Below are 21,755 nucleotides of genomic sequence, written 5' to 3' on the forward strand. Positions count from 1 at the left end.
TGAATCATTTTCTAATAATTTGCTCTGATACAAATCTGTAATTTGGTATCAGTCATTTAAAAAGATCTTTCTTTATAGAAAACGAAATTGCCTAATTACTTATAACTTTGTCCTTCTAGTCTGCCAGCTACACTAATAATTCTGTATGGTTGACGAGTCTCACTTTGTTCCTTCTGCCTCTGTAAGATAGGAAAGGCAAGTGGTGAGTCAGCAGGAGTAGTCATAGCCGCTGATCCTCATTTTACAGATAAGAGGAAGGTGATGTTTAGACACGTGATTTTTCTGAGAATGTTAAGCTCTTGGGCTGGAATTCTGGTCAGAAAATGTTATTGCCTTCTCTTATCAAAGAATATCAGAAATGCTGAAGATGGAAGCTGAGCATTTCATATGGAATTTAGCCTCTTGTTTGATAATCACAGAGATATTTTATATTTAGGCTATCAGGACTATTTCTAGCAAGAAAAACAATATATGAAATTTAAGAGTATGCCAATATAGATGATTAAATAACTGGAGGTTTGTCTTCATGATAAAGGCCTTGCCAGTGCCTTGCCCAGAGAGAACACTTACAGAATGTTTGTTTAATTGTGTGGAGTATTTGGATGGAGAGAAGAGAATGTTGTAAGAAATATTTCATTTGAAGCGATGTATTGAGCCAAGGCAAGAAGCCAGTTGCTATAAAATAATAATTAAGCCTATTTATTCTATTATTCTTCCTGAAACATAAAAAGCATTCTTGTTCTGTATTACAACTGCAGGCTATTCAGGGTGGAAATGATAACTGTGACACCAAGGAATCAGAAGAATGTACTACTTCAGAAACTAAAGAGAGAACACCAAAGCAGGACATGCATCCAATTTGTGAAAAAGAAGCTCAGCAGGACCTCAGTCTAGAGGAGGAGAAAAGCACCACGCCTGGGGCAGTTCTGCAGACAGGAGAAAGTTCTCAGGAGCTGTCCCCAGAAACCAGTTCTGATTCCCCACTGGAAGACAAAACCCAGGACTTTCCAGAATGCATTTCTGAGTCATCACTTTCTGGTCCCAATCCTTTGGTACCTATGGATTTTCTAGAGGCTCAGGTAACCACTCAGAATCTCCAACTGCAGGTAAAAGAGATATCAAATGAAAATTTGAGATTACTTCATGTCATAGAGGAACGGGACAAAAATGTTGAAATTTTGATAAGCGAAATAAAAGAGTTAGATTCAAAACTCAGTTTACAGGAAGTACAACTAACTACCAAGATTGAAACATGCAGAGAATTGGAGGAAACAGTTGAGGAACTTAAGAAAGAAAAATCCGATTTAATGGAAAAATTGGAATCCTTTTCTTGTGATAACCTGGAGTTCCACCAGAGAGTAGAAAGTTTGGAAGGCCTCAACTGTAGTTTAGAAATGGACACAGCTAAATTGTCACATGAAATTACTGAAGATAATGTAGCCAAGGTGAACGACCACTGGAGAGAGAGGTTTCTTGAAGTAGAAAATGAGCTGCAGAGGATCAAGTTGGAGAAAGGCAGCATCGAGCATCATGCCCACTCTGTGGAAGCTGACATAGAGAGAGTTCAAACAGAGAAGCTGCAATTAGAAAAAGACTATGAATCTAAGCAGCAAGTTATAAGCCATCTTGAGGAAGAACTCTCTCTGGTCACAAGTGAGAGAAGCCGGCTTCATGGAGAATTAGATACTTTGTCAAAAGAAAATAAAGAATTGGACTTGATGTCTGAAAAGATGAAGGAGAAAATTCGAGAGTTGGAATCTCATCAAGAGGAATGTCTACAGCACATTGAGGTGGTGGGAGATGAGCTGAAGGACAAAACTCAGCTTCTTCAGAATCTATCCTCAGATAATGCCCGTCTGCAGGAGCAGCTGCAGAGCTTGGAAAAGGACTCACACATGCTGTCTTTGGGAAAAAGTGAGCTGGAAAACCAAATTGGACAATTGGATAATGAGAAAGAATTGCTTTTAAGGGAATCTGAAAGCCTAAAGACCAAGTTTCATGAATTGGAACAGGAAAAGCTGACCATTGCCAAGGCCTTGGAGGCTGCAGTAATGGAAAAAGGCGAGGTCGCCATGAGGCTGAACTCAACGCAAGACGAGGTGCATCAGCTGAGAAGTGGCATTGAGAAGCTGAGGGTACGCATCGAAGCTGATGAAAAGAAGCAGCTCCGCGTCTTAGAGAAACTGAAAGAAAGTGAGCGTAAGAATGATTTGCTTCAGGATAAACTTGAGAATCTTGAAAGAGAATTGCAGATAGCAGAGGAAAACCAAGAGATGGTAATTCTTGATGCTGAGAATTCCAAAGCAGAGGTAGAGACCTTAAAAACACAAATAGAATTGACCACTGAACGCCTGAAAGCTTTAGAATCAAACCTTGTCACAATACAGTCCGAAAAAGAAAATCTGACTAAGCAGCTACAAGAAAAACAAGATCAGGTGTCTGAATTAGACACGTTACTCTCTTCATTAAAAAATCTATTAGAAGAAAAAGAGCAAGAAAATATGCAGACAAAAGAAGAATCTAAAGCTGCAGTGGAAATGCTTCAAACAGAATTGAAAGAGCTGAACGAGGAGGTGTCAGCCTTGTTTGATGACCAAAAAACCAGGGAGGTCAGAGCACAGAGCCTGGGCTCCCCAGTGCAGGTCGTGCACCAGCTGAGAAATAGCATTGAAAAACTGAAAATCCACCTAGAAACTGATGAAAAGAAGCAGCAGGAAAGTAAGCATCATGCAGACTTGCTTAAGGATAGAGTTGAAAACCTTGAAAGAGAACTAGAGATGTCGAGAAAAAACCACGAGCTTGTGATTCTGGAAGCTGAGAACTCCAAAGCAGAGGTTGATACCCTAACAGCAAAAATTGAGGAGATGGCCCCAAATCTGAGAGATTTGGAATTAAATCTTGTCAATATAAGGTCAGAAAAAGAAAATCTGACAAAAGAATTACAAAAAGAGCAAGGACGAGTATCTGAATTGGAAACATTAAATTCTTCATTTGAAAATCTACTGCAAATAAGAGAGCAAGAGAAACTTCAGCTGAAAGAAGAATCTAAACTTGCTGAGGAGAGGCTTCAGGCTCAATTAAAAGAGCTAAAGGAGAAAGTGGCAGCCTTGTGTGATGACCAAGAGACCTGGAAGGCCAAACAGCAGGATCTGAGTGGTCAGGTAGATTATCTTGAACATGAGAAGTCTAAGTTGCTGCAAAGCCTTGATGAGGCCAAAAGTAATTACACTATTTTGCAATCTTCTGTGAATGGCCTCATCCAAGAAGTCGAAGATGGCAAACAGAAACTCCAGAAGAAGGATGAAGAAATCCATGTACTCAAAAATCAAATCCAAGACCGAGAGCAGCTTGTCTCTAAACTGTCCCAAGTGGAAGGAGAGCAGCAAGTTTGGAAGAAGCAAAAAGCAGACCTGGAGAATCTGATGGTAGAATTGGAGCAAAAGATCCAAGGGCTGCAGTCCACAAATGACACTTTGCAGCACACCTTCGAAGCGCTGCAGACTTCTTACAGGGACCTGGAGAAAGAGCTGGAATTGACAAAAATGGAAAAAATATCCTTGGTTGAAAAAGTAAGTGACGTTATCTACATTTTCATTTGTTGTCATGAGGGAGGGAAACCACTGGGTGAGTTGTATTTCCCTGTGGATGGTGCCTGCAGTATTGGACCAAACTTTGTAAAGGTCTTGAACTTGGGGGACATTGAGTTGGCTCCAGTAGTAGTGACTCTTTTGCTTTGGGACACATTTGTCTGGGACTCATCTAAGGATTGGCCCAGGTTTTCAGTATGGCACCTGGACATGGAAGAAGCTCTGGGTCATGCACAGTTCCTGGCTCATTGCACTTCCCTTTCTCACAATGCATCAGAATAGTACCCTCCCATACCCAGGTGAGAATCTGCTAGAAAGGGTATAGCACATACTAGTTAGAAGGGATCCCCTTTGTCCCTGGGCTGCCTTTACTGCCTTTAGGAGAAAGACCTATTAGGATGGTGATATAATTGTTACAGCAGGACCTTCATGGCTCCCAGTGTGTGTCCTGGGGATTTTGTCCTTTCAGTTCCCCTCTCTTTTATCTTCTCCTTTAGTCTCCTGTTATCTGTAAGCTGATGATTAAAGGGAAGATCTGCTGTCAGGAGGCTCACTTACTAATGAAAAATTAAGTTTTTTGCCTTCTTTGCTTGCTTACTGATCTAGCAAAGTGATTCTATCAAATCACATTTTTACTGGACAAATATTAAAGGAGAAAGGGTGTGTTGAGAAAATGTAATCACTTCATAGCTTTATTTTCCAAGAATTTCAAGTTTTGGGGTGGCTAGCAAGAGATGGCGGTTCTGGTAGAGATGATTAGAAAAACTATAGCAGGCTGTTTCAACGTCAAGGAGCAGATGCAAACAAGAGAGCTTTAGCTGGCCGTGACTGATTAGAGCAGGGGTGGGCAAACTTTGTGACTCGAGGGCCACAATGGGTTCTTAAACTGGACCGGAGGGCCGGAACAAAAGCATGGATGGAGTGTTTGTGTGAACTAATATAAATTCAAAGTAAACATCATTACATAAAAGGGTACGGTCTTTTTTTTTTTTTTTTTAGTTTTATTCATTTTAAACGGGCCGGATCCGGCCCGCAGGCCGTAGTTTGCCCACGGCTGGATTAGAGCCATGTTTCTTGCAGAGCAGTATGGCATTGGAGGATTCGTAGAGATCCAAGAAATGATAAAAATCTAAGACACTGCCTCATACAGTAGTCTCTGAGGTGTAAGTTTAATTCAAATTAATGCCTTTATGAAGGATTTTAATACTGAGTAATATCTTTTGTTGTCATTCCTTTCCTTATTGTTGTCTTTTATTAAATTTTTGCTGAGAAGAAAAGGTAAGCTCCCCAGTGGGATTTGAGCATATTAATTGAGTGGATTAGTGAAAGGAGGCTTAGCTGGGTCCCATTTTCTTACCGAAGTCTGAAATGATGTCATGAATATGTTGTATGCAAGGGATTAATTTGATCAAAACAGAAAACCAAAAGCATGTCCTGATGAAAGATTGAATTCCAGGTGGACACTATGACTTTGAAGGAAACTGAGCTGCAGAGGGAAGTACACGCGATGATGCAGAAAATGACGGGTTTGGAAGCAGAAGTCAGTGGGGAGAAAAACAGGCTCACTGAAGAATTAAATTTAATGTCGGAAGAAATAAAGACCAGCAAAGTAAGCGTCTCTGTGACAGATTGACAGTTCAGTGTGCACGCCCTCCTTGTTTGTTTTTGTAAGACCTTCTGTAACGTACCAAACTTTTTTAGCTTTTGAGAAAAATAACCCCACGCATATGTCACGATCAGGCTTGCAGTCATCTCCACCAGCCAGCACTGTCATGAGCCCAGGAGTCACCAGAGGCCTCTGAACACGTGACCAGACCTGTCACGGAGCCCAAGTACTTTTTTTTTCATGGAAGGGGACTCTTGTACTGTATTAACTCGCATCAGAAATAGATTTCACGCAGCTTTCAATCGGCCGCTTTCCTAGCCTGCCACAGATCACAAGCCAAAAGGTTGCTAGAGACAGATGCACATACACTGATCTTGCTAAGAACTAACAAAATACCAGAAAGAAAGCTCAGTAAAATGTAAAGTTAGAGCAGTCTTAGGTGCTATTTTTCTTAAAAATGTTTTTTTATTGATTTCAGAGAGATAAAAGGAGAGGGGGGGAGAGAGAGACATCACTGATGAGAGGGAATCATCAGTTGCCTGCCTCCTGCATGCTCCCTACTGGGGACCTAGCTAGCAACCTGGGCATGTGTCCTGGAATCGAGCTGTGACTTCCTGGTTCATGGGTCGTTGCTCAACCACTGAGCCACACCAATCGGTCGTGGATGCTATTTTAGAGCCAGGTTAATGTGGCAGATCTATAGCATCTGGGCTGCCACTCGTCACTGCTGTTCCCATAGCAGACACTGCTGATTCATGCTGCCTCCCTCCCTTCTGAGTTTAACTGAGTCCCAGGTAGCAGCCACTGTGCGTGCAGAGCTGGCCGATGTAGGGAAACCTGTTTGCCACGCCCAGATGTCCATATAGTCCTCATGCAGCTTCATCCATAAGGAGTACTTAGGAAAGGATAGCGGAATGGAGTTGTGATTATAAACCTGAATAATCACAAAAAGTTGAAGTGACATTTGTAATAGCCTGTGTAAGAAAAAAGTTGAGGAAAGTTGTATTTTTCTTTAAAGTACTACATTCAAGCTAATGAAAATTTAAATCTTTTGGTGTTTAATCTCGGAAATTGACAAGGAATTTTCTGGCAGTGCTGTGTAGAAGGAGTTCCTAACTGATGATAAGTTTGAGTATCGCACCTGCTGAAATCTTTGGCACTGAACATCTTGGGGCTATCCCAAGTATATTGTTATTCATATTTCACTTATAGGTGTTTAACCTTAAGTGTATACAGATGAGAGTGTTGGCTTGCTATTGCTTCATTCCCTCAATTTATTCATTCTATAAATAACAAGCACTGGTAAGGTTAGGGGATAGAATGTTGAACCGTTAGCTCTCCTGTGCTGCTTGTACTCATAGAGCTTGCGGTCTAGACACACAATAAAGCATTAAACAGGAAACATGAAATAATTATAAACTGTTAAGTGCTATAAATGAAAGAAATAAGATTCTTTATTGTCGAACAATTGGGACTGGGCTGTGGGGGTAGGCAACAACCTAATTGAGATCGGGTGGTCAGAGAATGTTGCCTGTAGGATGAGGAGTCAGATCTGCAAAGAACCAGCTAGAGCATGGAACCTTCTGGGTCTAGGGAGCAGTATGGGAAAGTCTTTGTGTTTTTCAGAAATTGAAGCCATTGTGGCTGAAATCAGATGGAAAATGATATGAGAAAAGATTAGGGAGGAAGGCAGGCCATGGTAAAGTGTTCGAATGAAGTCTGAAGTGACCAAATACACGAGGTTGGCTTTTAAAGGAAAGGTTTGGAGTGGATATATTCATTTGGCTAGTTCAGAATATAGGTCAGATTTCAGAATTATGGCCGTGGTAGAAAATACAGACCAAGCCCAGAGATCCCCCAGTGTGCAGTGTGATGTGCAGGTGGGAGAACGAGCCGGGAAACAGAGAAGCCGTGGTGAGGCCAACCAGGGGCGGAGTCGTGTCCCAGCAGCCAAGAGTGGAGGCTCTCAAGGCAGAAGGGTCAGAGCCTCAGATCCTACTTACAGGTCAGATAGATGAGGACTTAAGTGTGTCCCTTCGATCTACAACATGGAGGTGGGCGATGCCATGAAAAGCTATTTCAGAAGGAGGGGGGATGAAACCGGGCTGGAGCGGGTTGAGTGAATAGGAGATGAGGCAGTGGACACAGTGTGTATATAGAGGCAGCTCTGGGATCAGGCACAGGGGAGGCAGGTGCCTCCAGGGCTGTGGTTCTGCCTGTCCTGCACAGAGGAGAGGGGCTAAAGAGTTCAGGTCATTTGGAAGGAAATTCTTAAAGTGATAGAACATGGACTCTAAGCTGGCCAAGGAAGAAAACTGTAAGTCTGGAATGTGAAGGTCGTCATGGTGGTGCTGTTGATGAGGTCAAGGAGTTACTGCAATGGAAACACTTAAATAAGCGAACCTGGTAGCCAGGAGGGTATAGTCTCAGAGTGGTTTAGTGGAAGTCAGGTTTTGGAGATTCTGTGGTCCCATTGGATGTGACCTAGGAGGTGGCTGGGCTAGAATGGGGGAAATTGTTACTGTAGATGAAATTGCAATTTAAAGTGAATACACTGCTAAGGATTATAGCATTGTTCTGTATAGGTTTTTGTCTTGCCTATAAACTATTTCTTCCCCCTCAGTACTCAGTATTTCCTGAAGACGTATATCAAGGTTCTTAATTATTTTCCCATGCTTGCATAACTTTATTCATTAGGGTCAATTGAAGGAATTCATGCTAGAAAATAGTGAATTGAAAAGGAGCTTGGATTGCCTACAAAAAGACCAGATGGAAAAGCAAGAGAAAATGAGAGAAGAAATAGCTGGATACCAGCTACAGCTCCAGGAAGCTGAAAAGAAACACCAAACTTTGCTTCTGGATACAAACAAACAGGTGATCCGCGGAGTTTGGTTACTGGGGGAGCTGGAGAGTGTGTGTTGACCATGGAAGTGAAGCATTTTTTTTGCAAGAAGGTCAAAGTTCTGCATCATTATTATGCTGTATGACCTTAGGAAGGGTGCCATCATATTTTCCTCACTACCTTTCCCTCCATTACCTGCACATGTCTCATTCATAACTGATTTTTTAAAAAATACCTTTCCATCTCGGGGTAGAGTAGTAGGAGAGGCACAAAGACCGTTGGTAACGGCCCTTGAAACAGCAGGTCTATTTTTAGTTCATTTTGCTTGCAATGTTTTTACCTGAGCCTTCTGGCTAAAGTAGCATTTTCTGCCCCAGCATGAAATGGAAATCCAGACCTATCGGGAGAAGTTGGCGTCTAAGGAAGCGTGTCTCAGCTCCCAAAAGGTGGAGATCGACCTCTTGAAGTCCAGTAAAGAGGAACTCAATAGCTCTTTGAAAGCAACCACCGAGCTTTTAGAGGAACTGAAGAGAACCAAGGTATGTTTACTCTTTTTTAAAAAAACATATTTTTATTGATTACAGAGAGGAAGGGAGACATAGCTGAGAGAGAATCATTGATTGGCTGCGCCTCCTGCACACCCCACACTGGGGATTGAGCCCACAACCCAGGCCTGAGCCGTGACTGGGAATCAAACCATGACCCCCTGGTTCATAGGTTTACGCTCAACCACTGAGCCACACCAGCAGGGCAATATGTTCACTTTTCATTGCTTCATGACCTCGAATGGCTTATGCAGAATCACCATGGTTTTAATGGTATTGAGTTATGAGGTTTCATTTTAATTTTTGTGAAAAAGGTTTTTGCCGTTATAAATAATATCACTCATCAATTCTCTGCTGAGTTATTTTTAAAAGTCAGTGGATGGCCTACAGTCTCATGGCTTATATGAACTTTATCCATTGCTCAGCGAACCCTCTCAAACTACTTCAAGACTTCTTGAGATGGAGGTGAAGGTTGTACCACTGACAGATTAGGGTGGGCCCCTAAGTAATAATTTGGTGGTAATTCCAAATTCTTGCTTGATGGGTCTCCAAGTTCATTGCTGTCATCAAACCCACTTTGGCAAAGGTGAGGCAGGGCATTTGGTCGGGCACAGGTAGGTGTACATTCTCCTCTTCCTCTCCACCCAGGGATCCTAAAACTGTGTTCTTCAGAGAAAAGGAGGTGAACCCTAGTCCCAGGGTTCTTAGACTAGAGGTGGCGCTTTAGGAATTCTACTTGTAAAGGGAGGCTGTTTTGATTTCTACAGATAATTTTCACAAAATGAATACCATTCAGAATGTATAATAATGAAACTGGATAATAAATATTGTCCCATAAAAGTCTTTACTGAAAGATGATTTAAATTTTAAAGATTATGGCAACTAATTGTATATTGAATATATTCAAACAGAAAACTAGGTATTAACTTCTTAGGTTTATTGCTCATATACACTTATCAAGGTGAAGGGAATATACCAATAAAATACACACTCCTGCCTGGCTGGTGTAGCTCAGTGGTTGAGCATCGACCTATGAACCAGAAGGTCACGGTTTGATTCCAGGTCAGGGCACATGCCCGGTTGCAGGCTCAATCCCCAGTAGAGGGCATGTAGGAGGCAGCTGCTCATTGATTCTGTCATCATTGATGTTTCTATCTCTGTCTCCCTCTCCACTCTGAAATAAAAATATATGTATTTTAAAAATTATACATACTCATAAAATTTAGAATAATTTTAATGTTCAATGATGTTCTGTTACAAAATGAGATATGTTAGTTTTAATAATGGAAAGATGTAGCTTCAGGTCTACTTTTTTATTCACTTTCTGCCTTTTTAATCTTTGACAGTTTTACTGTGGGGAATGTCTGTGTACGTACCATGTACAAAATGGTACATTGTTGAGTCTATTCAGATCACATGTAATTTCGGTGAGGTACCAGTTGATAAGCATTGTTGAAATGGAATTAATCCATCTCCAATCCAATTATGGTTGGATTCAGAAATAGAAAATTTCACAAGTGCAGATGAACTGTAACATTGCTAATACAAGATCTCAAGGTGAAATACACAGAGAATTAAATTACTAGCAACATGATTATGGTGCTCAAGTTCTTTTATTTTAATAGTTTGGTTTGCCTTTATATATTCATGATCTCTTACCAGAAACTCTTAAAGCTAATTTGTTTTAGAATTATGCATTTTTTAGATGTTACATAATACAATGCACATGCCACATATTACATAATATGCTAGCAGGCTCTCTGGTAATATTCATACCAATCCATATTTCTGTAGCAAAATGTGTGACTCTTCTCACAAGGTGGAATAAATAAAGATTAGAAATACTTTGCTATCTGGTCAAGTTTTGCCTCTAAATCATTTTCAGAGCTTTCTTTAGGATGTTGCAGTTGTGGTGAAAGAGCTTGAACTTGCATTGCTGAGAAGTGCATGATGCCATAATTCTCCCACCATTCTATTCACTTTCTAGTTGAGCTACATATCAGATTTAAATTTGTATTGTGAGCCATAATGTTATTTAGCCTTCACTTGGTGTGACTAAGACAAATGCTGTTTTAGGTATTGATATTTTTCACCAGCAGGAGATTACAAATGGGAACATAATTCTCAGAATTTTTGACCCCTAAGAATATGTCCGTGGACTCTTATCCCTGCCCCGTGTTGGATAAACACAGGCAGGGTGAGCCACTTAAGAGAACATTATCTTAGCACCATGCTGTATGCTTGCTGATGCTAAGACGGGAAGTGACAAAACCAGCGTCCATTGGGGAGCCCTGGAAAACAGTAGAAAAGGTGAATTGTTTGATTCATCTTTAGATGTTTCAGTTTGAACATAATCTTAGATTTACAATACATGATTCTTAGTTATATCTCATGGTTATTTTTCTATGTGCTCACTAGAAGAAGTTGAAGGTTTTAAATTCAAGGTTTTGCCTTGTAGACGGACAACCTAAAATACACCAGTCAGCTGAAGAAGGAAACGGAGCGTGCCCAGGGGAAAATCAAGCTGTTGATCAAATCCTGTAAGCAGCTGGAAGAGGAGAAGGAGCTGCTGCAGAAGGAGCTGTCTCGCCTGGAAGATGCCGCGCGGGGGAAACAGAACTCAGGTGGGGTCAGCTGGGCATGGCCAGGCCAGCGCTCGCTGGTGCGTGTGCGCCAGGCATGGTTTTAGCTCCGTTTGGCACTGCCCGCTGATTCTCAGCAGATGTTTATTTCCAGTTTTTGAACATTGTGCTCGGCTTGGGGTCATTCATAGGATTCAGAATGAACCCTGCATTTTGAAATAGGATTGTCACATCTGCTGTCCCATGAAACGTACAAAAGACTGGCAGCACTTTTTGCTAGCGAGCCATTCCAGGAAGAGTTTTCATGTGATGATGCCCATCTAAGTAGCTCCTACGTCACAGGCAGATTGGCCTCTGAGCTGGTGCTGGTAACTTACAAACAGCTGGTTCTGGTGGTCCTGGGCCCATCCCCATGGCTCAGCCACGTGGGAGGGTGGGAGGTTTATTTTTGGGTGTGGAGATAAAATAAAAAAGAAAAGACAACTTTTTTCCACTTATGCCCGAGGGGAATGCTGCTTGCCTGTGGAAAGATGATGGCGAGCATTGTATGCAGGGGGGTCTTCCCGCTGACAAGAGTCCCAGAGCATATGGGGCTCCAAGGAGGTTTTCCAATGGCTTCCATGCCAGCTGTGGCAGCTACAAGTTGTCCAAGACTCCCGCTTCATAGCCTCCCCCAAGCTTTTGTCCATCAGGCTCTCCTTTGCTTACAAATGGTTTTCAGAGCCTTTGGGGCCTGCCTTGTCACAGGTCCCCTTCTGCCTCCCAGAGCCGTCACAACTGGGACCTCATATTCTTTACCAGCTTAGGTTGTTCATTCACGTATGGTGGAAAGAATGGACAGGGATCATAAGGGATGCGCTAAATTAATCCACTTGCTCTCATATGAACAACTGCAAGAAAGTTTGATAGGCTGGAGGAAATACAAGCTTGAGATTTGGGTATGTCAGCTGTCCTAATAAGAATATTAACCTTGATGTGATCCCTCCCAAATGAGGGTTGTTTAAACTCTAAGAACATGTATAGATATATCTCCCCAACTTGTAAGAAAAATAAAAATAAAAAACACAAGCCCAAGGTTTTCTGCTTTATGATGTCCAGTGTCAACTAGAGGAATGTGAAGTGACGCGGTACGATTTCTGACAGGTCCTGTTGTGGATGTTAATGTAGATGAATTAAAGACCGAGGTGAAAGAACTGAAAGAAACCCTCGAAGAGAAAAGCAAGGAGGCAGACGAGTATCTGGATAAGTACTGTGCGCTGCTTATAAGCTATGAGAAGTTGGAGAGAGCCAAAGAGATGCTAGAAACACAACAATCTCAACCCAATGTCCGAAGTTCTCCTTCGCCGAAGTCAGTTGTCCCGGGATCGTCTCCAGTCCCTTCTGTCACCGAAAAGCAGAAGTCGTCCGGCCAAAGTAAAGGTTCAGGCAAAAGGCAAAGGAACAGTGGGATTTGGGAGGATGGGGGAGGAGCAGCCCCGTCCACCCCAGACTCGTTTCCTAAGAGAAGCCGGAAGGCGGTCCGCAGTGGCGCTCACCCTGCCGGGGACGCAGAAGACACCGAGTTTGAGCTCGAGGGGCTTCCAGAAGTTGTAAAGAAAGGTACGGCATAGGTGTAGAACAAGATTATCTGTGTTCTTTTGAAAGTCCACAGGGCATTTCCCATGCAAAAGAGAAGCATTGAGTTTCAGTTACTGTGCAACTGTACTAAGTAAAGTTAAGAAGCGGTTGCCTACTTTTAAGGCATGTGTTTTCCTTTCTGTCAAATAGGACCAAATAGGACCTAGTCCCTCATGTCCCACTACAGAAACGCCTGGTCCATTTGTGGAGTGACTGTTTGAAAGCTGTTTGGAATTTGACATTCCTGTGCGGGAAAGTCCCCAACTCGAGGACACCCCCCTAGCTTTCCTGTCTGTAGTCAGGGGCTGGAGGGTGGGCCTGCAGATGCTGCCCCCCTGGCTGGAGCCACGTACCACTTCTTTTTTTTTTTTTTTTGGTTACCCCTTACCCAAGGATATTTTTTCATTGCTTCTTTTTTTTTAGAGAGAGAGAGAAAGTGGAAGGGAAGGGGAGAGACACAGAGAGAGAAAAACATTGATGTGAGAGAGAGACATCGATTGTTTGCCACACACACACACACACACACACACACACACACACACACGGACTGGGGCCGGGGATCAAGCCTGCAACTGAGGTACGAGCCCTTGACTCTTCAGTCCTCAGGCCGATGCTCTATCTACTGAGCCAAACCCCTTGGGCAAGGCTTTTTTTTTTTTTAAGTTGTCCTCCAAGTGTGGTTCATGACCCACCCCCTCCCCAAAACAAACAAACGAAATCAAGAGTAAGAGTTTCAAATTTTCATAGCAGTTTGACATTGTCACAACATCCAAGCACATAATCATTTCTCTATTGATTCATTCTTAGTGTATTATACAACAGTGTCATTCCATAGCAGATTTAGAAATTATGCACGGCAGCCCCCCCGCCCCCCTCATTATCAAAACTGATTCTTTGCCATAGATGGGTTGAGAAGCACTGTTCTAAGTAACTCTAGCCCTTAGGAAATCTAACTCCAAAAAAGTGAGATATCGCTTTCTTACTGGTTTTTATTTGTAGTTAAAGGGTTAAAAACAAACCAAACCAAACGTTGCTTTAGTTAGTTTAGTTTAGTCAGTACCATTCCATAGTGTGTGTGATAATCCTATCCATTAGTGTCCTTGGGTTGACTTTCTCTTGTCATCACAAGTCCCATGGGGTCCTTCTGTGGAAGGAGGGGATGTCTGCAGAGTGAGATTGAAATCCTGCTTAGCAAGATCAGATCTCTGCCCGTCCTGGTCTTTACCTGAGGGGAGTCACCTGAAGTAGCTGTAGCATTTTACCCTCTTCCTCCCCACCCCTTTTAATCCAAATTTTACAGGAGGGCTTACTTGGTGTGTTCTTTCGATCTTAGAAAAACACAAGAATAGAGATCCTCATAGAAGAATATTTTCTGTTTTCCCCTTTTTCCATTGTGGTTTTTTATGTTTCTAATAAGAGAAAACCTGTTAGTTAGTTATTCAGTGTGACGACTCCCAGGGTAACTGAGAAGTTAATCTCTGTTCTCTGTGGCTAGGAGAAAGCGTTTATCTGTTAAATGTGACCTAGTGCATATCTTTTCCATTATGGATAGAATTGGACCTAGCAGTGTTGACAGGCAGCTTTTTTGTCCTTAGGGTTTGCTGATATCCCAACGGGAAAGACAAGTCCCTATGTCCTGCGAAGAACAACCATGGCAACTAGGACCAGCCCCCGCCTTGCTGCCCAGAAGTCAACTCCATCCCCATCCAATATCCACAAAGAGAACCAGGCCGAGGCCTCCAAACCAACAGCTGGTGGCAGCAGATCACAAAAGGTAAACGCCTGTGAACAAGTATCTGCCTTTTGAAATCTAGCAAATGACAGTGCCCCCCGGGCGAGGGTTTGACACTGCGCCCACTGAGCTCTTAAAATTCAGGGGTGAGGAGGAAAGGTCTGAAACTTCTTTCACTCGTTCAAGTCTGTATTAGAAAAAATGTGTCATTTTGTGCAAGGATTTCCCCTCCTCCATCAGTTACCCCCATTCCTTCCTCTCCCTCTCTCTCTCACATTTAGATTTAACTTTTGGGTGCTGGTAACAACAAAACACTGCAGAGAGCATACTGCGATAGGCCCTGGCCCTCCAGCGACCATAACAACAGCTTTTCCATAAAGCAACCAGTGCTCTAAAGAGTGAAGCTTCCGAGCTGGACCAAAGCTGTTACCTGTAAGATGACCCAGGAGTCAGGCTTAGGTCCTGACGGGGCCAAGGCTGGCTGGCAGCTGCTCCTTCCTCAGTGCACACGAATACCCATCCTGCTGGTCCCACATTTAGGGGATCAAGTGAAGTATTTGGCTCCTAAAGCAGAAAATCATGACTAGGTAGTAAGTACTCCCATTATGTTATGCCAGTCCACTTTATTGTAATTGCCTGCTTGAAAATCTGCCTTCTGAATTGCAGAGTGAGTTCTGTAAGCTTCTTTTTTTAAAAAAATATGTTTTTATTGATTTCAGAGAGGAAGGGAGAAGGATAAAGAGATAGAAACATCAATGATGGGCTGCCTCCTGCATGCCCCCTACTTGGGATTGAGCCTGCAACCCGGCCTGTGCCCTTGATCGGAATCGAACTCAGGGCCCTTCAGTCCGCAGGCTGAAGCTCTACCCGCTGAGCCAAACCAGCTAGGGCTGTGAGGTTATTGATTATGTTCATGCTTTCCCAGTGTCCCATGTCTAATGCAGCATCTCACATTCAGCAGATGTGTGTTGAGTGGGTGGAGCTGTTGCTGTTGTCCTGAAGGGACTGCAATAATAAATAGAGGCTTTAAAGATGTGCTAGGAAATCATCTCATGAAATCACCACACGGGTCACTTTTCCCTCCTCTGATGAGGAAGTGATGGTATAGCAGTTTGCATGTGGAGTTCAGACTTATCTTGGAAAACAGGCTTTGCACACTAGGGGGCCTGCTTTCCACACTGCTGTTGAATCTGCTGAGCGCAAAGTCGTAACCATGGTTTCCTGCAGCTCTGCAACCCGTGTGTGTTCGCTACAGGCGGCGGGAGGCACCAGTGGTTATGAATTGCTAAGCAATTTTGTGCACGTGTGCAAATGAATGGGGGGAGTCCCTCTTGAGAGGAGGTTATAGGAGACTTTGTGATTAGATGAAAACTTCAAAACCCAGCCTGCTGAATTTTAATTTAATTCGGTATTTTCCGAGTTGCCTTATAAAATGCTTGCCTCATCTGTTAAGCATATTTCATTATTCAGCTTGAAAAATATAGAGCAAGGCATCATTTTCCTAAAGCGGCTGCTCAGAAACCCAGGATTACAAGCCTTCACCTGAAGTGACTGGCTTGAGTTTTGAGCGAGATGACTCCCTAGGTCAGGGGTGGGCAAACTTTTTGACTCGAGGGCCACAATGGGTTCTTAAACTGGACTGGAGGGCCGGAACAAAAGCATGGATGGAGTGTTTGTGTGAACTAATATAAATTCAAAGTAAACATCATTACATAAAAGGGTACGGTCTTTTTTTTCAATAGTTTTATTCATTTCAAACGGCCCGCGGGCAGTAGTTTGCCCACGGCTGCCCTAGGTCATTTAGCAGGACCCTCAGTGACATCTGACAAGTTCAGAGGGGATGGTGGCTGAAATGCAGATTAGGTGAGGGTCAGTCTCTGTTATGTCTCTGGATGAGTAAACCCATGCGCTCCTCATTTCCTGGGGACCAGGAAGTCTGACGTGTGCGGACTTGATCTGAACCTGGGGTTGTTCGGTGCCGGTGGGTGGGCCACTGAATTGTGGGGGACAGTGAAGCGTCACCGCAGCATCAGTCAGTCACCACTTTAGTGGGACTTTGAGTTTTTTTCCTTCTGATGAGTTCCCTTTTCACCGAGCCGTCCGCATCCTCGCTCTCTCCCCCTCGGGCTGCAGACATAGCTTGTAAGACAGTCAGGGTTTCTGTGCCCTTAGGAGTTTAAGTACTTGGTGAATTTGACCTCATCTCATTATTCACAATCTGAGGCTAACTGACCAACATGAGGATCAAATCTATGGTTTAAAATGATCACGGACTCTAATTTCCTCAACCCAGTATCAGAGAAATTGCACCTAGAGGTGGGGGAAGTCCAGGGATGGACCTTGGCTATTGAACTGGGGTTAAGAAAGAATTTTATTAGCTCAGAAAAGAGAATCAATGTGATCTCTCTCTCTCTCTCTCTCTCTCTCTCTCTCTCTCTCTCTCTCTCTCTCTCTGTCTCTGTCTTCCATGATGGACCTAGAAATTTGAATCTTCTGCATCTGATGGGCTCAAGGGAAACGCCTGCCTTTTATATCACTTTCTACTTTTTAAAAAAGTACCATAAAACTGTTTTCCGTTCAACTTTCCATGACGGTGATTTTCCACTGAGTCCTGGTCCTGGCCCTTCAGGGCTGCTGCTCCTTTTACGTGTCCTGCACATAATCTGAGGTCGGGGCGAGCTTTCCAGGGATTTGATCTGTTGGCCAGATTTGCTATGTTTTCTGTAATGAAAAGTATTTAGCTGCCTTTTAAAGCCACATACTTCCTATGGAAAGAATATAAATGGAGACATAATTTCCATTCTTCTTACTGCGGCAGAGGGAGGTCCCTGGTGGCCACTGACAGGAAGTGACAGTCACTGAGCTGCTTCTCGGTCGGTGCTGGGCACGCGTGGCCCTTGTCAGGGCCTGTCCTCTTGTTTTTTTTAAAGATCTTCCTACCTGACTCTCCCACCCGTCCCTTAACTTTGGTTTAGTGGAGTTTTGGTGCATGTCGGCTGTCTTGCTCCTCTTTCTCTTCGACCCCCCCCCCCCCCCCCCCCCCCCCGTCTTCTTTTGCTACTGTGTAACCCTCAGAAAAGGTCTTGACTCTGCTTGGCTTCTAAGTCTCATATTTTCTGAGATCCTTCTGGCTCTAAAAGGCCAGTCATCAGAACGAAGATTTACTGTCACCAGACGTGATTATTAGATGGCTGCCCTTCGGCTCCAATCCAAACCCAATATGGAAGCCGAACAACGATGCAGGGAGCAGGAGAACAGTGCCGTTATCTGAGGAATAGGTGGTGGGTCGTTGAAATGTTGTAGATAAGGCTTATACCCGGTGGAGGTGGTATTTCTCGTTTGGATTTTACTCATTTGAATAACAGAAGTGGTTCAGTTAGGGTAAACGGAAGCTGGTTTGGGTTCTCTGAGGTGTATATTGAATGTTTGCCAGGTAGTCAAGCATATTGTGGGCACAAGGGATACGGCGGTAACGAGGACTAGTCTCTGCCCTCAGAGAGCTGCCCTCCAGGCTGATGGTGTCACACTGGCCTGGGAGCACGTCTCTGCCCATCAGAGGCGTCGAGGACAGTTTGCAAGGTGACTCATCGGAGGTCACGTTTGACATCGTCCTCGCTGGTAGGTAGGGCCTGTTCTGAGGTAAGAAGAAATGGTAAAACTATGTACAACTCCTGGGGAAGAAGAATAGCCTTAAATCTGATGACAAGGGATTGTTCATACTGTAGAAATGTGATTGAAACTCTAACAAAGGTGCTTGTGTTGCAGGTCAAGGTTGCTCAGCAGAGCCCAGCGGATTCAGGCAGCATCTTCCGAGAACCCCCCGCAAGACCTCTCTCGGTCAGTAACCTTCCTGAGAGACGTTCGGCTGGCAGCCCCAGGGAGGGCCTGAGGTCCAAGCGAGGCCAGCCCGCCCCCAGCCCAGAAGCCGGTACCAAGCCCAACGAGAACTGTCGGGTCCAGTAGAAGAGACTTGTGTGTTAGGACCCTGGCAGGTGGCCGACAGGGGCTTGTCAGTGGGAAGAAAACAGTTCCTTGTCCATCTCACTACATTGAACTCTTTGGATCCCCCGTTAGAAGTATTAGAAAAGTTTGGAAGCCCCGATCACCTTCCTCATTACACTCTTCAGAGCTGGAAATTGTAGTGTAGAAGGGAGGCTTTTTGTAATGTGGCATTGAGTGGCAAGCGCTATATCATATAACTTCTGTTTGTGTGTGGATTTCATACTAAAAAAATGCGAAACATTTTTCCAATGAACAGCTCCCAGGAAAATGGAAACTTGCCTTACGCTGTTTCCTATGTTTAGTGTTGGGCATGAGATAGTTTCAGATGGAGAATTCCTTTGAGCTGAGTAAAATGAAGGAAAACCATGTTACATGTTCCTAAGGAAAACATGCTCACATATACACATATCGCTGTGTCCACCCTTCTCTTCCCATGTGTTTTCTAAACCTTTGCTTCTACAACATGTACATATTTGTGTGTGGTGGCGGTGGGAGCTGTATGTTTATTTCCAAGTGGCCTGGTTGCAGGCTCCTCAAAGATGTAATATTTCAAATTTTCTGTCATTGTGATGTTTTTTGTTTTCTTAAGACCGGTTTGATGTACATTCTCACAAACAGTGGTGTTATATTAAAATAAGGCTTTTTTTCTTTCTAATAAAAAAATCACCTTTGTTTCTATCAAAATGATTCCTAAATATAAATGCATTATGAATATTGTGACCACTTCTTGCCAACTTCAAAAACCTCTTACAAAAGTGAAACCAGTCCAGCAAGTAATACTAGTGTATGTAGTGGGTTAACATACTCAGTTATAGTAAAAGGTGATTCGGAATATAGGCCATGAAGATTATATGGGAATGTACTGTGTCCAGCCAGTATCTACCATATTGTATGTCCCCATTAAATCATATCTTGATATGAGTATGTGGTATTTTCCAGCTCATTTTGATGACAGGTTTATTTAAAAAATATATTTTTATTGATTTTAGAGAGGAAGGGAAGTAGAGAGAAATATCAGTGATGAGAGAGAATTATTGATTGGCTGCCTCCTGCACACCCCACGCTGGGGACCAAGCCCTGACCATGAATTGAACTATGACCTGGTTCATAGGTCGATGCTCAACCACTGAGCCACGCCAGCTGGGCTGATGACAGGGTTTTGAAAATATGCAGGCATTATGAGCCATACCAAATCTAAAAACTTTGGACCGAGACCTAGTGTCCTTGAATCAGGGTAAAAAATTTTCCAGGACATGAGTTAGTAAAAGATCATTTGCTCTTGGCTTTCGGTTCAGATTGATGTATAAACCTTGACCAGTGTTCATTTGTATTTTAACCTCGTCCTTTGCAAGGTGGCCTCTGTTGGATAATGCTGCTGTGATACTAAACTGCTTGGTATTCATGTACTGAAAGCTGACACCCTGACTTTCCTCCCGTTTCTCCAATTGCTCGAGGTTGTGGTCCAGTGCAGTGTCCTTATCACAAATCATCCTGAGGCTGCCATGTGCTCAAGGGCATGGCCCCGAGCAGACCTCGCTGGGGCCAGCCCATCAGCTTCGTTGGCTGTCCTCAGTGACTGGAAGATTCCACTCAGAAGGGCTGGATGAGTCGTCCTGTGGGTCCTTGAAAGCCTCTTCACCTTTTCCTGGGTGGGTCAGGGCTGTGGCTCCTTCCTCGTTGCAGGGAATACTGAGCGTGCCGGCCATTTTCATGTTCATAACCCTATGAAGGGACAGCCGGGACATTGTTCTTTCCCTTGGCCTAACAGCACTCGTAGACTAGGAGCTGAGCTGCATGTAAGATGAAAAGTAAGGCCTGGCCAGTGTGGCTCAGTGGTTGAGAGCTTTGATCTATGAACCAGGAGGTCAGGATTCGATTCCTGGTCAGGGGAACATGCTCGGATTGCGGGTTCATTCCCCAGTGGGGGTGTGCAGGAGGCAGCTGATCAATGATTCTCATCATTGATGTTTCTCTCCCTCTATGAAATAAAAAAAAAAATAGTGGTTTTTTTAAAAAAAAAGAAAAGTATGCTACAGTCCCAGCTTTGAAATACCTCATAAACAGCCGATTCACAGGTAAGATTCCAGCTGACAAATCTATGAGGAAATAGACCAAGCCCAGAAGTCTAGGAATTGAATTCTCATCTGCACTGTATGGGGGTTGGCTGAGATGATTCTTTCGTCTTGAATATTCTGTAGGCACTGAGATGGCTGTGTTTTAGGGAATTATCAAGAGTCCAAAGGGAGCGCATCTTCAAGGAGAAGGGAGTAAAACCACATTTTAACGAAGCCTGATTTCCTAAGAGTCACCCCTCCACCCCTGCACACACGCGAACCTTTGAGACTTACTTGTGGTTTTTCTCATTTGACGCCAATCTATTTTGTTGGAACCACAGTATCATTTTCACACATTCGTTTGGACCTGGAAGGATGTCAGGGCACATCTTCCCAGGGCCCCCTCACTCTAGGAGGGGAGATGTATTCCACTTCCCAACAGTTTGAATCCCCAAAGATGCCTAACTGCTCTTAGCATGACTCAGGCCATTGATCTCCAGTTCTTCCAGAGTCATCCAGACAGTGTCTGTACATCTTGAAAGTAATTTAAATGAGAGATAAACTATGGTCAATTATTTTTTAAATATATTTTTATTGATTTCAGAGAGGATGGGAGAGGGAGAATAGAAACATCAATGATGAGAGAATCATTGATCGGCTGCCTCCTGCACACCCCCTACTAGGAATTGAGCCCACAACTCAGGTATGTGCCCTGACCAGGAACCAAACCATGACTTCCTGATTCATAGGTCACCATTCAACCACAGCCATGCCAGTCGGGCCCACGGTCAATTATTTTAAGTCAGAAGTTGTACTAATCATTGGTTGGCCTCTATTTTATATTTCTCTTCTGTGGCTGAGAAAGGGGGTAGATGATTTCTTGGAGGACACTAAGTACTGGAGCAGGTAATTGAGGATCGTTAAACTCTGCTCTCCCTCCCACTTCTATTCCCGTCATAGAATAGAGGAGGGAGCGCTGCTGGGTCCACTGACGAGAGAGAACGGAACTTGGAGTACATCAGGGCACCCAGGCTGTTCTCATTAGAAAAGCATGAGGGCCTCAGGCTAGCATCCTATCTCCCGGAAGAGCCAGGTATCTAATGCCACCTGCGCTAATGGCTCAACTCAAAACACTGTGCAGAGTTATAGACACTTTCTAAAGTGGTTTCACATGTTGCTCAAACCGTT

The 21,755-nt window shown here is 43.6% G+C and overlaps 1 protein-coding gene across 4 annotated transcripts in view; it reads left to right on the forward strand.

The window, feature by feature from the left end:
• Positions 1-19,197, forward strand: part of CENPF (centromere protein F) — a 48,557-nt gene extending 29,360 nt beyond the window's left edge. The window contains exons 13-20 of one of the 4 annotated variants that reach the window (XM_036343411.1): positions 759-3,569; positions 5,044-5,196; positions 7,891-8,067; positions 8,413-8,574; positions 11,039-11,204; positions 12,306-12,761; positions 14,375-14,553; positions 18,277-19,197. In XM_036343411.1, the coding sequence (XP_036199304.1) occupies positions 759-3,569; positions 5,044-5,196; positions 7,891-8,067; positions 8,413-8,574; positions 11,039-11,204; positions 12,306-12,761; positions 14,375-14,553; positions 18,277-18,474 (4,302 nt within the window). In that variant the 3' untranslated portion in view covers positions 18,475-19,197. The remainder of the gene's footprint in view (positions 1-758; positions 3,570-5,043; positions 5,197-7,890; positions 8,068-8,412; positions 8,575-11,038; positions 11,205-12,305; positions 12,762-14,374; positions 14,554-18,276) is intronic. The other 3 variants (XM_036343412.1, XM_036343414.1, XM_036343413.1) reach the window with 3 other exon arrangements.
• Positions 19,198-21,755: the final 2,558 nt, after the last annotated feature.

Source organism: Myotis myotis, unplaced genomic scaffold, assembly GCF_014108235.1.
Source record: "Myotis myotis isolate mMyoMyo1 unplaced genomic scaffold, mMyoMyo1.p scaffold_m19_p_18, whole genome shotgun sequence".
Lineage (NCBI taxonomy): Eukaryota > Metazoa > Chordata > Mammalia > Chiroptera > Vespertilionidae > Myotis > Myotis myotis.